At 34.6% G+C, this 25,310-nt stretch overlaps 2 protein-coding genes across 3 annotated transcripts; one reads left to right on the top strand and one right to left on the bottom strand.

Annotated features, from left to right (window-relative positions):
• Window positions 1–24,383, bottom strand: LOC149568678 (membrane-associated progesterone-binding protein 4-like). Of its 2 annotated transcripts, none has more exons than XM_089817596.1 (4): window positions 23,790–24,383; window positions 19,138–19,175; window positions 12,925–12,968; window positions 1–386 (listed from the first exon to the last, which is right to left on the bottom strand). In XM_089817596.1, the coding sequence occupies exons 1-4, from the start codon at window positions 23,943–23,945 to the stop codon at window positions 382–384; spliced, it is 243 nt and encodes an 80-aa protein (XP_089673722.1). In that variant the 5' UTR covers window positions 23,946–24,383; the 3' UTR covers window positions 1–381. The 2 variants fall into 2 exon arrangements, with proteins under 2 accessions (XP_089673722.1, XP_089673723.1); XM_089817597.1 differs by lacking the exon at window positions 1–386 and adding an exon at window positions 12,299–12,767.
• On the top strand, window positions 3,774–6,923 carry LOC149568679 (kinesin-like protein KIN-8A). The gene is made up of 7 exons (XM_089817595.1): window positions 3,774–4,540; window positions 5,173–5,446; window positions 5,530–5,583; window positions 5,672–5,764; window positions 5,872–6,111; window positions 6,334–6,456; window positions 6,561–6,923. The coding sequence occupies exons 1-7, from the start codon at window positions 3,807–3,809 to the stop codon at window positions 6,765–6,767; spliced, it is 1,725 nt and encodes a 574-aa protein (XP_089673721.1). The 5' UTR covers window positions 3,774–3,806; the 3' UTR covers window positions 6,768–6,923.
• Window positions 24,384–25,310: the final 927 nt, after the last annotated feature.

The following is a 25,310-nucleotide window of genomic DNA, read 5'->3' as shown; positions in this document are numbered from 1 at the left end:
TGTAGGTGCATGCTCTATATTTCCATTACTTGCATTGTGTACATTCATCATTTCAACTTGAGATGCCACATTAGGTGCATTAGGTGGTGTAAGTATATTTGTCATAATTATTACAATTGTTGTATGTTGAACATTTTTGTTTGTTGAATTAGGTGCATTTGTGACATCAATATCAATAGTTGCATGCTCATGATTTTCATTTGCAACATTAGGTGCATTGATCATGTCAATTTGAATTAGTAGACTTTCATCACTTACATTGGAGGCATTTGATGATATACCTTCACATAATCTCCTCATATGATCTCTTGTTTGTGCCTTTGTTGCCTCTCATTTTTCAATAGTTCCTCTCTTAGTCTTTCCCATGATTGTAGATGCAAATCACCCTACAAACAATAACATGAAATAAATACACAATCAAATACAAAATTAAACAAATGTGAAACACTATTTTATGCTCAGTCACAAGATACAAACATCTAATAACATGTGGACACAAGAAAATAGATCAAATTCATCATTTCCAAGAAAATTGCCATATAAAAAATAACATTAACAAAAATACACGATCAAATACAAATTTAAACAAATTTGCATCATTGTTTTATGCTCAATCACAAGATACAAACATAAAATAACATGTGGACACAAGAAAATAGATCAAATTCAACATTCCCAAGCAAAAATGACCAAATATTTGCATACCTAATGTAGAAAGACATGAAACAAAAGTAGAATCTTGTGGCCCACAATGAAACAACATAATAATCGCTGACATGTTCTTTTAATTACACTTTTCAATAACTTGATTGGGTTATTGAGTCCTAACTACATCGTTCATAGTATCTCAAAAGTCAGTCAAGTCTTACTAAACCCGATCAAGTTATGTAGAACTAGTACACAAAGAGAGATGGGGGGTTAGCGAAAGGTAGAGGGAGGAAGTGAGGGAGTTAGAGGATTAGGAGTTTAGGGATTAGAGAGAGGGGGTTAGGAGTTAGATAGAGATAAAGATAGAGGTTAGGGGTTTGAGAGGGGGAGAGGGAGGGAAGGAGGGTTACTGATATCTTTGTGGGTACAATCTCCATCAAGGTCTTTTTCTTAACCGAGTTTCCCTAAAAAACAAATATGGTGTTATGAGTTCTTCGATTGCTTGTGTATTATGTTTTAGTTTAATTTTGACATGTTTGATATGGTACTTGTGCAATCGGTTTGACGTTATTAAAAAAGCTAGAATACCTAATTCACCCTTGCACTCTCACCCTAGCGCTCTCAGTGTTCTTCAATCCTAACATTCCTTGAGGTATGGACATGACTTTTTGTCCTCATAAATTAAACAACTACCTAACTTAATAGGCGAATGTTCTCGATCTTGGTATGTCTTCATTCTTAATCTTCTGAGGGCTCTTCTATGCTTGTGTCAAAAACCAAAAAACAAAGTACCCAAAATGATAACGCACAAAGGAATTGAATTGAAGAGTGCAATTTATTTTCTTCTTCCTCCCTTGGATTGCGATTGCTGCAAATTGAAAGAAGTCGATCTCATGAACAATGTCTCTCCCTGGGATGAATTATCCTTAGCCTGCATGCTTAGTAGATCGCCAAACCGTAATTTACAAATAACAGGATTGGAATCAGTGAGGGCCAAGAAGGAGAAATTATTGAGGCATACACTTTTACATCCTTTTAGAATAAATCTTTGTGTATATTGAGGAGGTTATTCATCGGCCAAAGATACATTGGTGAATCGGAGGAACCGCCCTGCCATTATAGCATTTGCACAGCTCAATGGATTCTGCCAAACATAGCTACTCAACCGGCACTTACGTGAATTCCACGCCCGATAATTTGCAGGATAGAATGCTTAATTACAACTGCAGAATTCAATGTCTCTTGCACTGAAGCACACCCCATGAGCATCACAGACCCCATGCACGCCACATTTTAGTTGAGCTCTTGGAAAGATCATGCTCCATTGGCTCTTATCAATTCACTAAAACAACAGTTAGTATCCATCATAGTTTTAAACTTGCTTGATGAATATCGAACTACCTTCAGATGTATGCGACTATGTGTAGTAAATTCTTGCAGGAGAAAATTTCACCACTTCCTCCCCAAATGAGGACTGAGGAATCACATCTGACGCAGTGGTGTAATTAGTGTTGTAATATGAAACACCATTTTTGTAAGGTGTTCCAGGTGAGATGAAAGGGAGCAACAAGTGATATATATACACCATGAAATTAGTAATGCGAAAGGATAAAATTATTATAGAGAATCATGTGGACTACATGAAAGTAGAGAGGGATATCTTGACATAGGTGGAACATCCTTTTATAGTTCAAATTCATTCGAGACAAAATCAAGATTGTGTTCGACTCTGGATTTAGATCTCGAATAAAAGTATATGGCCACACATAGTATTGGATCTTTGTTCAAAAGAATTGTACAATGACATCCAAAGTTGATGAATAAATGTGGTCCAATTCTATGTGTGGGACAATAGTGTATATGGCACCTAAATTCATACTTTGTAAAGGTCATGATAAAATTTCCTATTGGTGGAGTGTTGGCATACTTCTTTATGAAATGGTTATTGGTCAGCCTCCCTTGGCCTACAACAATAGGCAGATCCTAGTAAGCCTCAAGGGTTGTTGCAGAAGGATCCTAGTAAGCGTCTAGGGAGCAGATTTAATCGCAGCAATGAAATTAAGCGTCACAAGTGGTTTAAAATTATTAACTGCAAAAAAAAGTGGTCTAAAATATTAACTCGAAGATTCCTTGTTGGGACTAGATTCATTGCTATCAGAGTAGTTTTAGGGTTAGGAAGGAATTATGTGGATGACTATGTGCATGTGGAAATGGTTGAAAACAATAAATTTACTCCTTTGGTGTGGAGATTTGAGGCTAGGAAGAGAAGGAGAAGATTTAAGGAAGTAAGAAAGATCACTGGAGAAATTGAAAGATTAAATTCAACCAGGGTACCAAGAAGACAAAGGTCTCCAAAAGGAATGAGATTTGCAGAGGATGAAGCGGGAGGGACACTACAGGTGAAAAAGCTCAAGGGAATGATGACGGTGAGTTTGGTCAAAAGATAATGTTTACTATAATCTAGCAATATTTTCATAGTAATATAATAAAATAATTGATCTCAATAATTGTGTAATTAAATTTTTAAAACTATATTGACACAATCTACATCAACACTCCACGTAACCATTGCATAATTTGCAGTCATATAAGGTTTCCTTAAGACAATTCACATCAACCACATAGAATGCATCTCAAAAGCCAACAACAAACGTATTTCTCAGTGTAACCAATGCACCTACTCACTGCAAAAACTAGAGCATTTATAAAATTCAATATGGAGACAATGAAATGTATCTTATAGTTGGATATTACTTCCAAAATTAGATTTAAATGTAGTTTTATATTTATATATTCAATCACTTTAATGCTGTTCACTGAGAAATCAATGGAGCGATGAATGGCGGATACTCTTCAAGATGGAAAATAATTACGGCCAGCAAAATCCGCAGACATTTTAACGTTCACTGCTAACTTTAAATTGAAAAACAATTATGGACAGCAACATTGTATTGCCCGAACTGCAAGCAAAATCCTATTGTCAGACCTTGGAAGGCCCGGAAATAATTGAGAGACGTTTTCTATCAGCTAACTTTATGCTGTTTGTCAAAGATGGTGGCCGACTGATTATAAATTATGGAAAATGTGCTTCAAATTTCAAATTCTTCTTCTTTGTTCATTGACTATATGTTCAAGGACAGAGCGAGGCATTCTTGAAAATGAGCCCTGTTTATGATAGCATGGAATTCTGTTGTTTAAATTCTCTGGTTTTCCTGTTTCCAACGCTCTTCTTGGGTATCATATATGCTTGTTCACTGTGGAGCTGCAGCACTTCTAAATCATCTCCGGAGAAGGCGAAGAGCCATTCTCATACGGATTCATATAAAAGGACATGTTCTACTGCTTTTGCTCTTTTCAAGGAGGGGTTTAAGAGCTTGAAGCAGAGGCAAATTCACTCGGACAAAAATGCCGAGCCCCTCAGTGAAGCCTCTGAAGTAGCAGAACCTCCAAAGTCTATGCTTGAAAGTAGATTGGAGCAGAGTAGCACAAGCATTTCAACAACAGTGGCAGAAAAGGAACTGTTGACTCCGCTTTGCAGCAATTCTCTCAGTGTGGAAAATTCAGGGCTCTGCTTTGAGTTGTCAGAGGAATTATCTTGTGACTCTACAGATGAACGATTTCGAGTTAGTGGCAAGAGTAGGAAGAGCAGAAGGAAAAACGTTTCCGAGCTTACAGAAAGGATTAAGGTTTATGTAAGGGTCAGACCTCTGTCGAAAAAAGAAGAAAAAATGGGTGCCCGTAGTTGTGTTGGTGCCGTGAGCGACAAGGACCTCTTGCTGAAAGAAACTGGAAACAAGGAAATTTCAAGTTCCAAGAAGAATGGCACTCAGACTTACAAATTCGATGCAATTTTCCATGAATCTGTTGAGCAACAAGAAGTTTACAATGCAAGGTAGTGAATTTCCTCATTTGCCCCACTTTCTTTGCATACTTCGCGTTGCATAAAATAGGCTTCATTTTCTCCAGGAAATAATGCATGCATTCCAACCATGCAAACTGAATTTTCTCCAGGAAATAATACATGCATTCGAACCATGCATAAAATAGGCTTCATTTTCTTCAGGAAATAATACAAACCGAATTTTCTTGGCCCTCTCTCTTAATTTCTACTCTCCCGCCCTAGAGAATTTCTAAGAGCTTATTGAGCACCGTATATTAGAAGTTTATTGCCGGTTTTCTATGTTGAATTGATTTACATGTCAGAAATATCTGTGATACTTACACTAGAAGTGAATAATAGATTCACTTGGTTAAGTGTTTGTATTTAATTGTCGCTAATATATCTGATATTTCTTGTGATCTAATCTTGTTTTGTGACAAAAATATTTCAATTACTATGCATGAAGCATTTGAGAAAAGCAATTCAATTAGATATTACTCAATTCCTATTGTGGATAATACAATATGCAAACATGCAGGCTGTCTAGAAAAGAAAAATTTAGAATAGCTTCCATTTTAATATTGTTTGTAGTTGTACTGAATTCTATAGAATGTTGTGTAATTGATTGGAATGAATGTGTGCAGCACTGGAGAGCTTGTTGATGCTGTTCTCCATGGAAAAAATGCATGTGTGTTTTGTTATGGAGCTACAGGGGCAGGCAAAACTCATACAATGTTGGGAACCATTGAGAACCCAGGAGTGGTGACCATGTCGATAAAAGATATCTTTACAAAAATTGGGCAGCAAAAGTGTTACCAAGAACCAGTGGTTGTGCTTTCATATATTGAGATTTACAATGAATCTGTGAAGGATCTCCTCTCCCCCGGCAGGCCTCTTGTTCTGAGAGAGGATAAACAGGTTTTCTTTAGTCCAATCTCAAGCTCTTTGTGTGAGCATTTGGGGTTTCTTTTATTGACCTAAATGAACTTTCGTTCTTTCAGGGCAATGTATCGTTGCTAGGGATCACACAATGCAGGACTTATTCAACCAAAGAGGTGTGATTTTCACTTTCCTGTTAAATTTGGATACACAACAGAGAATACAAATCATACAACAAACTTGTCTAAATAAGCTTGCATGCAGGTAATGGAATTACTTCAACAAGGAAATAAGAACAGAACTATAGCGTCCACTCGAATGAATGAGACTTCATCTCGATCTCATGCTATTATTCAGGTTTGCACTTCATAATACAAGTCCTCTAATTTGGAATATTTCAGTCTTCAAGATTATGTAGGATCATAACTTAAATTGTTTTTAAATTGTTTTGATTATTATTGCAGGTTATGGTGGAATGGAAAGTGGATGGGGGATCAAACACTGAAACTTGCAAGGGTAAACTATCTCTAGTAGATTTGGCAGGGTCTGAGAGGGCTACGGCCACAAATCAAAGGACAGTCAGATGTGCGGAAGGAGCCAACATAAACAAATCACTCTTGGCCCTTAGCAGCTGCATAAATGCTCTAGTAGAAAGGAAAAGACACATACCTTACAGAGATTCAAAACTAACTCAACTTCTCAAGGTGTGAAAATTATTATCCTTAAGATTTTTCCCAATTTCTACTTTTCTCACTTGTAAGCTTTTAGAATGACATTATAAGGAATATGATGTAAGCCATTATAAGGAATTTGCACAGCATATATCTACATAACAATTGAAAATGTTTGAATATAAAAAAGGAAAAACTATCTTGGCAGGATCTTTTAAGGGTCAACTGACCATGATAGGCGTTGCATGATTGCAGGACTCATTAGGTGGAAATTGCCAAACTGCCATTATTGCAAATATCAGTCCAAATAATTTAGCTTATATAGAAACGAAAAACACTCTTCACTGGGCAAATCGAGCAAAAGAGATTCCTACAAAGGTAAGTTATGACTAGATTTTAATCAATTGCTATTTTAACAGTTTAGTTTTATTTGGAACTGGTCAATAAAATGATTTTTGATGGGGAGTATCATGATATTACAGGTCAGCAATATTGCAAATGAAGGGGAAGTCAAAATTGAACACTACGAGCTTCTCCTTGAAATGCAAAAGGAGATTCAAGAGTTAAGAATGCAGAATGATCTATTGCAACAAAAGTTAATTGCTCTTAAAAACCAAGGCCTGAGTTATCCAACAACAGGCATTCTACAAAGAAACAGGCCAAGGAAGTTAACAGTCAAGGGCTATTAATCACCGTGAACTATGAAAAATTCCGGTCTGCTATTGCTATGATGGTATCTATATATCAAACTTCGAGAGAATATAGTATTCATTGGATTATGATTAGTTTAGATATATCAAATATGCAAATTCACAAAACCAAGAATTGAAAAAATTATATAACCATTCTTATCACTTGGTAACTAGATAGTGGAAGAATTTTTATATGAATTTTTTTAAATACTCAAAGATGCACCAGTTAACAGGGCAGTGCCATTTAACTTAGCAATTTCAGATGAGTGCCAAAAGAGGGAATATGCATAGAAGTTTACTGTACTGTTGAATTTAAAAAAAAAAAAATTTCGTTATAATGATAAATGGCTTCAACTTGGCTTCAACTAACTACCAAGAATACAAAAATTGAATCCAAAAATTTCCTTGTATTGTGAACTAGATAACCAAATTTGTTTACTTTGACCAGGTAGCACGGATTAAAATGATCATGAATAATCACCTAAGAAGGATTATCAAATATGAAAAATGTAAGGATCGTAATATGGTTGAGCAAGCATGAAATGATCAGGGTATCAATGTTTTCAACAATAGCCTAACATTTTTATTTAAAAACAATGGAAAGGTATATTTACAGTTATAGCAAGGATTTACCATATGTTAGTTTTAGGTAGCTTGGACAGTTGTTCATCCATATGTGATTAATTAGCGAATAATTGTTAGAGTTAGGACAAATATTTGTTAATTAATTGACTCCTTCTAGAAGCAACTAGAAACTTTTTGGTTAGGAAGCAACTAGAAGCTTCTTGGTTAGGAAGCAACTAGAAATTTCTTGGTTGAGTTGTCTTTATCAAGAAGCAACTAGAAACCTCTTGGTTAAATAGTATAAAAGGGGATCAAGGGAGGCATTTGGAGAATAGAACAGAACAACAAGAGTTGTAGAAGCATTTGCAATGTTGGCAAATGAGTTTGCAGTGATAGCAAACAATCTTGTAGTGTTAGTAAGGGCGCAATGATAGTGTTGGGGATAGCAGTGGAGAATATCAACAAGAGAAATTAGAAGGTTGTTTGAATTTTGCCAATGAGAAGAAAGGAAGTTTGTATCTCTTGATTTGCTAAAGTTAATATATTTTCCATTTGTAGAATTGGTTTTCCCTTAGGGGTTTTTCCAGGGACGATTTGTCCAAAAATATTGTGTTCTTTGTGTTCTGAATTTCTTTCTGTATTTTATTGGTGAAGTTGCAGTTGTGTTATTTTTTGATATTAGTTGTGAATTTATTTTCGACAATTTAAAAATCATTTACGATAGGAGATTAATAATCAGTGATTGCAATAGTGTTAATTTTCACACGATCAATGACCTATCATATAATGATCCTGAAGAATTAGTATGATAATAACATAGGCACCAAAAGAAAATGCTTTCTCTTGCAAGATTGCAATTAATACGAAAGCAAGAAGGTGAGCTCAGAAAAATAGACTTATTAAAAATTGAAAAAAAGAAATAATAACGATATATATATAAGATATATCCTATGAAGGGACGTGTCTATTCATGGTCTATTCTCTATATATAAATCTAGGTGGATGTTGCATTTGGAACACACATACCAAATTCATAGCAATCCCATTACACTTGCAGCAATCCCCTAAAACTAACATTTTATGAATTTTTTGTGGTTCATCTTCGAAGCTTTTTGCTGAAAATCACAAGCCTGGTTAACGGTTTTCATTGCGCAATTTCTCAATTTGGGCAAAAGTCTCTAATTTTCAGTGTAACACGAGGACTGGCACCCCCCTCTCAAACCTCAAAGTACCCGTCCCCAACAGGTCCCCGCACCAAGTACTTGAGTACCTAAGTAACCCTACCTCCGCCATTCTACAACCATGTTGCCACTAGGATGGGTACTTGAATTTTATTTGAATTTTGATTTTTGATATGCAACATGTTACTATGTTGAATGTTCAATAGTTATAATTCATGTTGCAATTTTGCCATGTTCAAGTATTTCAATTTGTTATGTTCTACTAAAACATTACTTCATAATTAGCATTTCAAGTTCCATATGTATACCATACAACACCCCTCCACGCAAAGCCTCGTGTTTTGTTGTGTAAAGGTTCTTATGGGTTTTCATAATTTTTTCCCTCAAAAAAAAAATTGATTATGTAATTCGCGAAGCCGCATGAGATTCCTTTGTGGGTTTTTAATTATTTCATCAAAAATTATTTGTTGGGTTTTACTAGTTTTCCTAAAAAATGAAGCTTTATATTCTCTGATTCATGTCTCGGATTCTGTTGTTTGTTTTTTATCAATTCTTCACCTCAAAAATCGTATTTGGTTTTGCCGATTTTCTCCTAAAAAATCATGACATTTTGCAATTTTTTTGGAGCATCATACTCACTTGCAAAGTTTGGAGAGTTTGACGATTTTTCCTCAAAATCAGGCTAGTTGTTCTTAGTGTTTGTCTCTATATTCAGGGAAGAGCAGCTTCATTATCCAACTTCGGGTTGAATGTTTTTGTGATGATTTATGGTCAGATGTTTTTCAAATTTTGGGAGGGTCAGTGGCAAACTCATCTCAATGGCAAAATCAGTGGCAGGTTCTTGTCTTTTGTTGCAAAGCATTCTGAAGAAGGGGACACCCTTATCTGTTCATGTTTGAGCAGATTTTGGCCTCTCAATCATTTACATTTTACAAATCCAGGGTGAGTCTCAGCAGCAGCAAAATGTTTTGAATAATTTGAGACCAAATGACAACAGTTAGACGATGACCATTAAGGGAGGATATTAGACTATTATAATGTTTCTTTAATGGTCATCTTAGTTACTTTAGTTTATTAGGTAGTTTATATTTCGTCTTTAGTTCACAGTTGTTTCTTTTAGAAACATCGTTTTGTAAATCTATAAAAGGAGCTTTCATCTCCTTTGTATAATACAACTACAACAACATTGATTTATCAAAAGAATTCTGAATCTTAAATTTGTAGTCACCGAACTCCAAAGGGCGGAGCACTAATTGATTCTGATGCATCTCCTTGGGATCGGAGGATCTGCATTATATAGGATATGAAAAGACATCCATGAGCGGACATGTCTCCAAAAGGTGGAGACATGCCCGTTCATGGGTATGTCTCGTGAAGAGGTGCCTTTCCATGCCTGGTCTCTAATCAGGTTTGAATTCTTAACAAATACCAATTAATTAATTAAGATTGAAAGTGATCTTGCTCAAACATGATAAATATCCAATCTGTTTCTCATTGCTGATCATAATGCTCGATCAGGATTTGATATGAAACATCAATCAACTACAATCTGCAATTTAATAGTCTCTAAGTGCAGATCGATCATATACTTAGAATTTATGGTTCCTCAATCATATAGAAACATGATGATTGATTTTCCAAAAATCTATGAAAGTAATGATATGACTAAATGTAATATGTATGTGTCTTATGTATATCAGAATATACAGAGGCTGATATACATACACACATATATATACATCATGAAATCAATCATCATTTCAATATCTGACCAAAGCTACCATTTATTCAACACCAAGAGCCATTATTTTGTCCAGAGAAGACCTCCTTCATGCTGCATTCATATTGGCAGCTGAATGCCCAGGTCAGTGTCATGCATATTGCCTATTCATCAGGGCCTTCACTCTTGTTTTCTCTATTCTTCTTTTTTTTCTGTTTGGTCCAGTGCAGGTGGCATTGAGATTATAGCAGGATAAAGATGAAACATGGCTTTGTTGGTTGTGTCTCATCCAATGGCGGTGTTCTATGTGTAGGTATCTCAGACACATTTTTAATTTGGATTTGGTATCCCTAAGTTTTGTTAGAGAGATTTTGAGGGAGGAGGGACTTTGCATTTCTACAATGCAGAGGACTAGAGCCTCAATTTCTAACTATTTTACCAGCAATTGGGTTCCCATGTTCTAGATTATAACATGAGGGACTGGATCCTCAGTTGAATCCTCCCTTCTAATAATGTCTATCTAATAACAGTGAGCTATGAGGAAGGTCTATAAGAATTGGAAGGTGCCGAAGCTCACTGATGCAGGTAGAGTAGATTCTGATCTCAAACGCTTTTTCTCATTGTCTCCCAAGTGGCATGTATTGCTGGCACTGTTCTATCAAAGATTTAGCTTTAAATGTTGTCAAACTATACATTATTCAGATATTCTCTATGATGGCTGTGAGGAAATTCCACTCCTCTACAAGTTTCCATCTATTTTTAAGTATAGAATCACAAAAGCCACTCATCAGTCTCCTCCTGACCCTGGGGTGTAAGTTGTTGCAGAGGAGGAGGCTTCTAATCCATGTCTGTCAAATAGATAGATCTCAGAAAGGTGCTGATTGTTTGGTAGATTTATGCATGTATCTATTGTAGGCCCTGTGTAGCATACAATTTTAGAGCCAGAAAGACTTGGCTTTCTTTCTTTATTGTATTAAGCTTATCAATTTAATGGGAGTGGGTCCCTATATAATCCAAAATTGACCGAATCAGAAAAACCTCTATATTAATAAAAATTTGGCTAACCTTCCTTGTTACTTATATTCAGCTCAGTTTGGAATCATATCAATTTATAGTTTTATAACTTAAAACTAAAAGCCATACAACAAATTATAAAACTTTTTTAACCTACCAAACCCTCTTTTTTTGCCATTCTAGCCTTTTAAGAATATACTAATAAGCTATAATCTTGTGATCTATGATTCCTCCCCACATTCAATTGCCCTAAGTTCTAACGACTGTAAGGTAGCTTACCCAAAACATCGGACAAAAGCTTTCATGCATTTCACTGAAAAGATATTTAGAAAATTTCTTAATTAATTTGATTAATGCTCTTGAGCTTTCTAGGGCTCTTGGGAATTTCCATTAAACAAATGTCGATGCATTTTTTGTACATCACCTGCTGCAGAAATATCTGAACTAAAAATTATGGTCATCATGAAAAGAGTGAAATCTGAAAATGCCTTGGGGCACTCATATCATGAAATACTTGGAAGTTGGAACAACTTCTGACCTCAAATTACTTATTTTGTTCATATAATGAAGTCCTTGAACTACTGAGCAGTAATAAAAAGAAATTCTTGGACTCAACACCTTACACTTAACTTCTTGAGGAAGTGTTATGATAGAGAATGACCTCCAGTATCTTGGGGTATTGTTATGATAAAGTTCTCTAGTCTACAGAGCATTGTCATATTTAAGTCTTTGAAACTCTTAGAACATTACTGTAAAATTATTTCAGGCCAAGTTCCAAAAAAGATATTATCAGCTTCCTGTTGTATGTGTGCATATAAGTTTCTGCTCTTTGCAGTGGTGATAGATAACTTCCTACCATGGGTTACATTATATTTTCTCTTTTCTTAACTACCATCTCATGAGTTATTCTTGTTATTTTCCTTTCTATGCAACTATTCAAGTAGCATGACCCATAAAAATGAATACTTCTAGATGGACAACAGCTCTAATATAAATTTTATCGTAAGCTCAAACATAGCTGATCAAACTTATTAAACCTTTACAAGCTATTTCACCAAATATATCAGCAATATTTTCCAGCTCATCTTGGTATTTGTGATGTAGTTATCACCATCATCTTGATCATTAACATGTCATCATGTTTAGAAGAGGAGATGCAAGTTCTACACACAGAAAATAACTCCAGAGTTCCATCCACTGCTTTCAAAAGATTCATTTTTGTCATCAAGACACGTAACACAGAAGTGAACCATGATATACCAAATTGGTAAGATTGTGAGATATTTTCCAAATAAAGGAGGGAAAGAGTCAACAATTTAAATTCTGACTGTGTGTCATTGTATAATTTGATAAAGCTCAAATGTATCTAATCATTTAGCCAATATCACATTTGGAACTCGTAATTGTATGCTTCAAACAGAATAAGAAATCATGTCAGATACTTTATTGAGGTTGCACAACCACATCTTCCCATATATAATCCCACCTCCTTAAGCTATTTGAATCTCTAGCATAAAACTGTCATAAACATAAAGACTGAGAGATTATCAACCAACCACACTCACTGCACAACTTGGAAAGGGCAAACCTTCAATGAACCATCTAGGCACTCATTTAAGGATTTTTCTTGAAAACAAGAAGCATAAAACAAAAACAGTCCACAATGGCATTTTACCTCTGTGTTGGCTAAATCTTTCACCTGATCTGTTAATCCGTCCCCTGCATGTAACCCAATAGAGAAATTATACTAAGGAACAATCATGAAAAGTTGTAACTATAGATTAAACGTTATGAACAGTTTGCTAAAATTTAAAATTCTTTTTGAAGTTGAAACTATTGATTATCATTCCAAAGATGTTCAGAAGTCGCTCAATCACTCCAAAGGCTCTGGACATTTAAAGATTTGTAATTTTTTCAGATAGTGATTTGTATTTGAATATCTTGGACAATACACAATATTTAGAAAAATACATGGAATAATCCAACATCCTAAACAAAGGGGCATCAGAAAAACAAATAGAGAGCTGTGATTTAGAGCAGTGGACCTGCCATAAGCAGCAGACACCAGCAACCAGCATATTTAAGGTAGAGATTGTTACCCAGCCTGAAGCAGGTGGATATTAAAGAAAATATTATTAGCATCAGTTGGAATAACTAAATGTTGATAAAGTAGCAAGGTAATTACCTCCAACAAGATGCGAGTTAATGCTAACAAAGAATATGTTTAAGGAAGAGATGTGATTTTGCAAGGTGCTGAGATTCATCAAAGTCCAGAAGGGATATGATTCTTGAAGAAATATAACTTCTGTCTCAAGGAAGAAATAGAAATGTGTACCCAAAAATAGAATTTAAGGGCGTGAAAGAAACAGCAGAAGTAATCATATATATAGCAGGGTGATCTGTTTATAATCTCCTAAATTATTGTAGTGTGAAGAACTAGCTGTTATGTATTTTTATGTGAATTATACATAGAAGTGAATATATATATACATGCACATCAGATTTTATGCAGTCAATGCTACTTGAATCTCAATATCTATGCATATATAAAATATGAATTTCTGCATACAAAACCCTATCATGTGGAGGGAAGAACAAGAATGCAAGGAGGGGAAACAGTGGAAGGTGTTTGAGGTATTTTTATGTGAATCGGGCCATGGGTTGAGGGTCATTTTAAGGGCACCATATTGCGGCCTCCCTTACCAACCCCACATTGATCAATTTTTGGAGTGAACTAGAAAGGATCCACAATCATAAGAGGTAAGAGGTTGACATGATGGAGAACAATGTATAGAGCTCACTAGGTACATCATCTCATAAAGATGGTTAAGGACCATGAGCCCAAAGAGAACAAGGTCCTGCTATTGGGCCCAGGTAGAGGATATTTGGGGTACCTCATCATGTCTTCTATCACAACTCTCACGATAGTTGAGCTCCCACACAATCATTTAGATTTGATATATATTTGTTAACCCTAGAAATGGATGTATCTAATGAATTATGTCTCCATTATTATCTAGTTTGGTTGCTGGTTATCAAAACAGGCTTATCTCATCTTATTATTGGGCGAGGATTATATCTCTAATTACACTATGCCCTTTGTTTTTAGGGAAAAGTATAAGATGATCCGAGAAAGGGAGATTATAAAAACATTTTCCCACACCCCCTCTATGTGTAACTTATCATTGCTGCCCCTCGAACTCATCAGGACTCCACTCCCAAAAAACCACTAGTTATTAAGTATGAATTAAGCAATTTCAAATATTGAATGTTTGAAGATCATATGATGTGTAGTGTTTGAATTATCACAAATCAATATTCAGATTAGGTATTTATTTTCTCTACAGGCATTAATTAGCCAATAGCCTATTATACTGGAGACTTTGGCAGGAAGCTGTGATGTCTCATACCGAATTCTTTTCCCCTTTGCCTGAACAATTTCAGAGCGTCCCACAAGTTACCAGTTGACACAGGGGTAAGACTGACAGCTTGGAAAAGTTCCAATAAATGCAACAATAATTGATTTATCCATTTAATAAATGCAAATATAATAAACAGTGAAAGTGAAGGCACCACCACAAATCATCACCATCAATTGGCTCGCTGAGATGGTGAGCTTTATCTATTGCCGAACACAGTCAGAGGCTGAATCTCATACTCCCTTTTGTGCCTGCTGGATTTTGCTGTTCACTCCGTGATCATTCAGGGTGTGGAATTCAAATTAGGGCCATATTTCTGGACTACTGTACAGTGTGTATGCTTTCATGATTCGTCACACAGTGTCCACAATCTTCAACCTTGGAAACGAATTGAAGTGCTGGTAATATAGTCTGAACAACCAGCTACACCCAGTTTGTTACATGTGACAGTGGCAGCCAAGGAAATATAATGGCATATTGACAAGTTTTCCGTGGGAATGCACGAGTTAAAGACGTGCAAACAGTGCTGAATCTGACGACTGAAAATTACATGTGACAGTGGCAGCCTTGAACCCTTGAGTGACATAATGGAATTTTAAAAGACTCGTAATTGTAGTTACTAGTTAGGAAAGGGTCCATGGGTACATAGTGCTTAGAGAAAAATTTTCCCCTTCCAGTTTTCATTTACTTTGACTTTGATTTTTTTCTTTGACTATGTTTCAATCCGTAACTCATTAATAACACTTGTTATTCAACAATTAAATTTATTTTTTATAAAGTGATATAACATAGGGTTAGTAACTCTTTTCCATTATTTTTTTCTCAAAGGATTTGGATGTAGTAATTTTCACATTTAGGTCTTCAAAACTTTAGAGTGGATGATTGAAAAGCCACAATACACACAATGAAGAATCAAAGATGAAAGAATAGATTATCAATCAGATCTGCAATCTGGGTGTGGGCATTGTATAACAATATCTTACATAAGAAACCCGGTTATGATTTTTTTTATTAAGTTTAATATGTGGGTCAGAACTATGATGGTAAAAGTGATTGTATGTGTGTACAAATAATCTTCATAACATTGATTTCAACTATCATGTTTCACTATTCTAGGAATACAATAGAATGTATCAGCTTATTGGTTGGCATACACATAATTATATACATCAGCATGCATGTGATCTAATATGCATTTCAATGTTGTAATATAAAGTTATGTGTATGCCTTTTGTTTGTTGCAATTAGCCATGGTAGGGGGAAATGAGGTAGTCACGGTCAAGAGAACAGTGATGAGGTCACCTTCTAAGCATTCCACCTCATGGTTGTCACCAGGGAGTCCCCATGGAACCAAAGGGGTACAAAGTGGAATACTTTTGGGCTTAGGAAAGATAGACTTCAAGGCACCCAATTGTAAGCATTCCATAATCATTTGAAGCATGAGAGGAGTGGCAAGATGGAAGAAAATAGAGATCAACTCACATACTAGGTACACCACCTCATATATATGGCACGGGCTAGATGAAGCCAAGAGGTATGGTATACCGGCTCTTGGACCTAGGGTAGGAGGTTTTTGGGACACCTCATCGAGTTGGGTCTACGAATCTAATGATTTAATCTTCATTCTTCATATATGTTTATTTTCTCATTAAAGATATCTAACTATGACATTATGATTATAAATGAACCCTAACTATGTTACAAGGCTTCAATCAAATCGAAAGTTATCTCTAAGCCTTGCTTGAAGAAAAATTGTAATCTAGGGCACATTTGAATATCATAATGTGGGACATTCCAAAATCACTAATCCATTGAACACATTTAGCTGATTTATTAGCAAGTGAATTAACTTTTGCCGATAATTCGTGCTGAATACAAGCAACATCATGATTCGCATGTAATAAGGTAAGAGTTTGTCTGCAGAAGCAAAGATTTACAAAACCTTATAGCAAGCTCAAACCTCTTTGACCCAATACAATTACCAAGGATGTTGGAGACAGCAAATTTGAGCTCTCTATCTTGTAAATTATCTTATCTAAATCTATTTTTCAGCGTTGAACTCCACCTTTGTTTGACACTCCAGATGCAATATAAGAGCTCCAAACAGTTACAATAAAATAGGTATCATTAGTGCTATTGCTATTTAAGGCCAATCAGTAGTTTGATTACATCATGTCACCTAAGGAGTCTAGTGTCCCCTTTTTGGGTCAACCATTACTGATACTTTGTTTAATCAATTGTCATGTTCATAATATGTCATTTCGGTTATCAAATGATGTTGTTACTGGGATTTATAGAAGAAGAATATAGATGGTATCCAAGTTGCCTAGACACCAGCTATGGACTCCTTAAAATTTATAGGTCCAAGTCCATTTCACAAAGATTTACAAAACGCTAACCCCTACCCTCTATTGGGATAAGATCCATTAGCTTGGATTTATGCAAGCTCCTCCTTGGTAGCACTAAACTCTTCCTTCCTTAGCCAAATAGTAGTAGGATTGAAATGTAGATATATATTTCTGATTTTGCTATTATAGTTGATATTAAAAATTCATTATTGTAAATGATAACTACAACAGTTATTGATATATGAACAATATTCATATATATAAATATGTATATCATATAGATATAATAGATCTTAGAATCATATAAGATTATTTATTTCCTCCTCTTTTTGAAGAAATCCTATTGTATTTATATTCTCCTTTATAATCATAATCCATTCGAAAGTCACACCCCTTCATAATTATAATCCTTTCAAAAAGTCACAACACTTTATAATTACAACATTTTTGAAGAGTCACAACCATTCCTAATTATGACCCTTTCAAAGAGTCACATCCTTTCAATATCATTGATACCTTTAGAGAAAGTCACTTCCTTATTTTCTTCACATCACTTTCCTCCTCCATTGTTCCTTCTTTTACTCCTAGCTTTTCCTCCTCTCCCTCCTTTCCTTTTGAAATGAACTCTCCTCTCTTTTATATCTTATTTTGAAGGTACATATATCTTTAATTTCATTAGATTTAATTAATTTGTATTATTATATATTATATTATTTATTAACTTATTTACTTTCTACAATATTATCTCTTGTAGTCAATTTTATTTATTTATTCATCCATTGTGATTTTATTATTATTTAATAAATTATATTATTATTTATTTTTATATATTATAATATTATTTTAATACTATTTCTCATTTTTATATTAATATTAATTGTAATATGATTTTATTATCATTATTAATTTAATAATATTATCTTATTAATCAAAATTCTATCTTAGAAGGACATGACAAAGGCACGTGACCATACTCTGACACAACTAGGCAATCACACCTCACTAGATCATCAAGAATGATCAGTTACCTCACCTAGCATAATCATAGCCCACAAAACAACTTGCAAAACAATTTCTACTTTTGCCTCACACTTGTCACAATGGGTCTATTGCTTCTCAAGGAAGCACAACCAATCCGAGAGTACTTGGGAATTTTATCAGTATATGTCATCTCATAGTCTCACTATACATCAAGCCCTATTCAATATTGGATTTACAATGTTATCAACCACTCATGGTTGAAATTGCAGCGAGACTAATTTTTATTATGGTATACCACTATGTGCAGATAGTAACATCCCAAATATAAACAATCATGCCAGGATGCACCAGAAAATGAAACGGTCTGCAAGACAAATATGCTGAAGAAGAAAAATAAGTCTTCTCGCAGCCATCAACCTTGTCTTCCATCTCCATACCTACTTAAATATGCAAACAGCTAATTATTATAATGGCTTCTAGGTTTAAAAAAAGTTTTCCAGTTTTTGTTAGGTCCTACAATCACCTCTATATTCTAAATCAAGCCTGCAAATTTGTAAATTAGTATAAACTGTCTACGATGAGCACCAAGTCTTCATGGTTCATGAGACTAAATAGAAGAGCTTCTGCAAAAATCTAACAGACTTATTGAGAAGCTCTTCTACCCAGTGGTCTATCTATATAATTCTAATATGCTATTCCAGTGATTGTTATGCTAAATGTGATTGTTTGTCCATTTTCTCACAGTACTTCAGTCATTATTCATAAGAAAAAATACAAATTGTTTGTTCTCATAACACACTGGACCTCCTTTGGCATGCCATCCCTTTGATCATTTAGTAGATCTCAAAATCATTTGACATTGCATATATTTATAGTGGTTCTTATAAACTACTGATTGCATTTATCATTTCAAACTTTTAGTTTTCAGATCTGGGTTTTACGGTTTAAAATTCCATAAGTTCTTTCAAAATTTTATCTCTATTCCTATGTTTCAGATTTAATGCTACCCTCTTTCCAAACTAGGGTTACTGTCAATCAGATTATTAGCAGCTATTACAAGATTCAGTTATGTCCTTAAACAACCACATTTAAACATTCAAACCTTGATATTAATGAAAAAGAACCCAAAATCACACTCACCTGTAAAGTTTCCTGAGACAAAGGCACGGGATGCATCTCTGTAACCAAACAAAAGCATTTGATTGATGAAAACATTTATATATGAAAAATATGACAATACAAAGTTACAAACCACACAACCACTATCTACTAGATATAGAAACTCAGCTACGTAAATTGTTTACATGATTAGATTTTGTGAAACTGAGAAAATTATGCAAATTTTATGTGCTCTCTCATACACCACATTCATCCTAACATGTTTAAAACTCTATTGAGCTGTACAAGCTTTGCTGATTTTAACAGCTTACAAAATGTTTTTTTCCTAAAACCTACTCAACCTTTTGATTAAGTGTGGCAGAAGGGAATACCCTAGTCACATTATCATTTTTATTTTACCTTTAAATATAATACAAAACAGAACAGCATTTAAAGTAGAAACAATATTCAAATTTATAAGGGGAAGTTCCATTATGGAGAGCAAAGGAAATGATAATAAAGAAAATTACAAAAATACCTATAACAAGCATGATTTCTTTTAGCGTGTGAAGAAAAAGTGTCCTTTAAATCTCAGGCTCAGACACAAAGCTAAAAAGCACTTCCGCACAAAAGAAGATGTTTTCAGATTTATTAACGCACGTGGGAAACATAATCTAGAAAAAGCAAAAATACACTCATTTCATCTACCTAAAAACAGAAACTAGAAAGAAGAGCACAAACTTGAATTGGATTTATGACCCCACACACACAAAAATATCAACAACTGGATAGAAATTGCAACTAAAGCTGTAATTATCTATCTTTGAATGCAACAATACAAACCTTGCAGTATTTCACAAAGTTATTCAATAGACAAAGCATAAGACAACACAAAAGAAAACAACTCTTGAAAAGCAATTTTTACAGCAATTATGATAAAATTACAATTGAAAACAAATTTATTTATAGTTTTTACAACGTTTTGCACTAAAAATAGTTTCCTTGCATACAAAGCAAGCTTGATATACTATATTGTTCACAAAATAATTTTCTTCATTTTCAAGGGCACAATCTAATGTCATACATATGAGAGAGAGACTCACTAATTGATCTGGTGACAATAGACCGAAAAGACATAGATTCATTTCAAAAGATAACATTGCATTTAAGGCCATAGGTGTATTGACATGATTCTAATCCTTGTCTTAAAATGTGGAAAGATCACCATTTCTTTCACTGGAGAGTAACTGTGAAATAGTGGTAACATAAGGCCAACCAAATAACCTTTTTGTAATTATTATTTTGCCTCTCAGAAGATGAGAGAAAGCTCATCTTAGTTACATATCTTGCAAAATTTCTAATTCTTGGTTATTTTGTTGAGATAACTCCCTTCAAACTAAAGGCAAAATAAACTTTGGATTAAAATTGTAACTCAAGATAAAATAAAGGAGTGCGCTAAAAGTTCTGAAAAAGATCTTCATAGAAAGTTATTTTAAGATATTTATCAATTAATTATTCTGCCAAAAAAGCATCAATCATAAAGACGCGCAACAAAGAGCAACAACTGAAAAGAAAAAGGCAGCAATTGCAAACAAATGTACCTTTTAAAAACTAAAAGATGTGACCTTCCCCACCATGGAAGGTATAAAAGTAAGGAAGGTGGGGTGATCAAGAAAAGGCAGATCAGAAAATAAGAAATCAGGTCTGAATCAAGAGAAGTAAACATTCAATAGCAACAGCTTGATTAAAGAAAAAATTTGTGAAAAAAGAAGTTAAATATAGACATATATGTATGTGTTCATATAATAATAATTTTGCAGAAAATCATAATCTTGTGAATATTCTAAATGCTTCTATTTATTATATATGATAGGGGATTCGTTTAATAATCTATTTGAATTTAGAGAAACTGATTGCAAATAGTTAGGATGGTGAGCCATATGAGTTCATAAGAGGTGAAGGAAGACCGGCCTCAATGCTCTTATCAAGTATGCCCCAAGATGGAATGGAAGACCAAGTCTCCATGCTCTTGGGCTCGAGGAGGATGACCAGCCTACAAGGTGAACTAACGGAAGGAAGGACAAGCCACCTTCCATGCTTACACAGTACAAGAGACCATGCTTGTGGTCTAGGAGGAGGAATGGAAGACTGGCCTTCCATGCTCTTCAGATTGATCAAGGACAGCCAACCTCCAAGGTGAACTGACCGATGGAAGGGTGACTAACATTCCATGTTCTTGCAGTACAAAGGCAACCAACATTTATGACTGTGGTTTGCAAATATTTCAATGAATTCCTAATGAGATTGTCATTAGAATCCGCATTGAAATGTCTATTGCCTTAATTAGATTTTTAATGTGAATAATGTGTCTATTATGATGCATACTAGTGCTTAGTTAAAATAAATGTTACCATGGCTTATGATTTAATGTCAAATTTCAATGACAAATATTGTGTGCAGTACCTAGACTAGAAATTATCTTACAAAGGGCATTTCAATTGGTAAATATATACTCTTAAATGTATTATATTTTTTATTTTTTAATTGGAATTGTGGTTTAAGGGCAAAATTCAGAAATATTCCAAAAGAGGACATTACAAGGGAATTGGAAAATTGATCATTTAAAAATAAATAATTGCAGGAGAATTTTATATTTCCATCTTTCTAATTTTAACATTACATTCCACATGCATAACTATCATTAAATAGTTTTTAGAGAGAGTCACCTCTAGGTGCAGACTTGCAAAATGAAAAATCACACTGCACAGAAAAGTGCAAATTTATTCTTAACATTAAAGGATAAGCACAAGTAATTCTTTCGGTCATTGTTGAAATCTGAAATATTTAATTACACTAGAGTAAGTATATTATTTGTCATTTATTAGTGGATGCCTTGTCTAGTATTTGTCCCCATGTCAAATGGATATTTGTATTCCACCAATACAAGTAAATATATGCTAAAGTATTCCTACCAGAACTTCTAATTGAATGGATCAATTATCATTGAGCTACATTTAACATACAACAAAACTATTAAAGCACTTTTTGCAACATATGTCACATTCTTTTTGGGGATCGCATAATATATAACGAATGTAGATTAGTCGTTATGGTTTTTCGAAAAGAGGGAGTAGCTAGAGGAAGTTTGTGAGATGGGAAATGGTAATGTTTAATTGAAACCCACTGCCAACTTCAAGCAGGCTACAACTAATCTTGATGACAAAAAAGAGAAAAAAACCATCCTTACTGAACCCATACAACAGTCTTCTGAACAACCCACCATGCAACATGAATGGCATCTACAATGGACATGCAAAAACTGGAATGAAGGCAAAGCAACAAACTGACATGAGAAAAACCACAGTTTATGTTAATTGCTCAACTCTGGGAATCAACATACTTATGCCAGTAGAGCAAGATGGATATTGTGCTTCATAAAGGCAATAATTTTAAAGTTTTGCAATAAAGAAGAGACTAAAGCATCCATAATGAACTCATGCAACAATCTTCTGGGCAACCCGTCATACAACATGAATGGCACAGATCATAGACATACAAATGCCAAAAACTATAGCCAGGATGAAGTCAGATGTCTATGTAAGCAAAACTGCAGTTTCCCATAATTCTCTTCTCTTAAATCTGCAGCTTGTTATGTATAGCTACATGGATATTGCCCTTTGTGATGACAGTAAGTTTGAAATTTTGCAACAAATATTTATTGAGGGGAAACAGGAACCATACCAACATATAATGTCCCCAATCTCCATAAAGTGTCTTAATTAGATTAATTAATTAAGAGGTCCAAAATTTAAATATTATTATTAAGGGCCTTTAATTAATTAATAAAGGGGGCCCACTTAATAAAATAATAAAACTAATGTTTGTCAGCCTATTTGTAACTTTCGAAGAATTTCATGGAGGCCTTTATATGGCATTGGCTGGCACTGTAGGTAGGCATCACAGAGTTTATGTTTTCTTTGTATTTCTCGAAGTCGAAGGCTAAAGGTGGTCTGTATGCAGTTTCGGAGGTGGAAGATCTTCCCTATTCTATATTCGCAGTTTCAGTAGTTAGCAAGCATCCTAGTCTGTCGTTGGAGATATCATTCTGATATTTCACATTGAGCCTTAATCTGTAAAGTCTTCATTTGAAGACCAATTTGGTGTAATCTGCGATATATATAGAGATCCAACATTCACATATTTGGTTCATCTTCGTGTATTTTGTGTCTTTGTTGTAATGAACCCAGCTGGCCGTAAATTCAAAATTAATGCTGAATTGTATATGCTTGAGAATTTTGAGAGATTCTTTGCATTTTTTATTGGTTTTAACTTTTTCCTGAATATATGTTTTTTGTATTCTCTGAAAATATATGCAATGCTTGAAAGTTAAACTATTCATCATACAATTAATGAAAAGACTTTATTTCCTCATTCCACTAAGAGCTATCTATAAAGGCACACCAATACTCACATCAACTCCATTTGCTTTTCAATCTATATGCAAAAATTTAAAACTAGATATATCTATAATTCATTGATTTGAAATTAATGAGAACCTGGCAACCGGTTAGCGACAACACCACCTTTCATCTATCAAGCAATTATCGCTGAGACCTGGAGGTATTGGATATGAGCACTTAAAGCCGGAATGTGTATGAAAAAGTTGAAACACAGAGGATAAGTGAGCATTTAACCTTAACATGGATACTAGATTTCAGGACATCTACGCCTGACTTCATAGTGAGCTTTTTCCCATTCAATGCAAGCTCTCCAAACACATATCGCAACCAATAAATTGAATTGTTGACCCAGTATATATAACCACAGCAGCTAGAGTATGACCACAGCATCTCCAGAATTGATTGCAGACCTTCACTGAGATCTACAGCAGCCAAATAAATATTGATTGCAGCCTCTGGCCTTAGACTGCGTTAAGAAACAAAATGCCAACCTTAAACAGTATCTTTAGCTGCATTTGAAATTACTGAATCCTCTTCACAAGTTGAACCTTCTAAGCACAGTCCTAACCTCTGATATGAGGTTAAAGCAAGCATAATTCACTGGCAACACCAGTTCAAACTTCAAAGTGTGATGTAGTTTTGAGAATTCACCATTCTCATACTAACAACGAATTCAAACCCTTGGTACCAAATTCACAAGTATGCATAATGATATCCGATTCACATGCATTCCTTGCTTCAATGCTTCCAGGTTGCTAAAACAAACCAGAGGCTTCAACGCCACTCTTCCCCTTAGCTTCAACGATACACCTCCCAGGCATACACGACAAAGATTATAAAGTTTAAATATTTGATGATATAACATTGTCTTTTGCTGTTGGCTTTTGACATTGAAAAATTAATAATTTTCCCCTCTCAATAAAGTTCAAAAGATTATAATCTTTTAATTGTAAATTCTCCTATGGAAATAATGATGCCCAAAAGCCTTAATAAAGGAGTCATAGGAAATAATAAGCTGCTAAATAAGAAAGTCCTCCAATATAACATTAATCAAGTTAAACTTACTTTATAGTCATTAATCATTTAAGCCTTCACTTCCTTTTTATAAAGTTCCACATTTAATTTTTTTTAATCAAACTTAATTAATAGTTAATAATTTAAATAAATCTCTTAATAAAATTACTCCGGGGGATTCTATCCAAGTCGAGCAAAAACAGGGACATTATATTTGTAGTGTTCATTTGTACTATAATCTAGTGTAATAATACTCATTGTATCAAGATATCTTCCCGACTACATACTTCGTTGTCAAACCCATACATACCCTACGCGCAAGGTTTTGTTCTTTGTTCAAGGTTGAAGCATCAACATACGACTGAGGTCTCATTAACTAAATAGCCTAGTAGACACATCATACACCATACGGAAATATTGGAGGCTAACCATCATTGAAGGGTGTTAGTGTCAGGTGGCAGTATGTTGACTAGTAGGTAGCAATGTTGACTGGTGTGGTGGCAATGTGTTACTAAGTAGGGTGGAAGATCCGTGCCATTGAGGTGTGTCATTCAATACATCATAGTGATACCAAAACTAGTGATCCTAACAACTTGTTAGGGGAATCATGGTATCGAGTGATGGAAAATGGTGGTCAGATGTTGCGTGCAATACAAAAGATTGGCAAATATCTTAGCAATAGTGTTGATATTCCATTAGATATATTGGAAGAATGTTTGAGTAAGGTGAACCAATCACCTT

Source organism: Cupressus sempervirens, chromosome 3 (assembly GCF_028749045.1).
Source record: "Cupressus sempervirens isolate cs-2001-9-10 chromosome 3, ASM2874904v1, whole genome shotgun sequence".
Lineage (NCBI taxonomy): Eukaryota > Viridiplantae > Streptophyta > Pinopsida > Cupressales > Cupressaceae > Cupressus > Cupressus sempervirens.
Note: the sequence above shows the minus strand (reverse complement) of the source record. Positions and strands in the feature narration are given on the sequence as shown.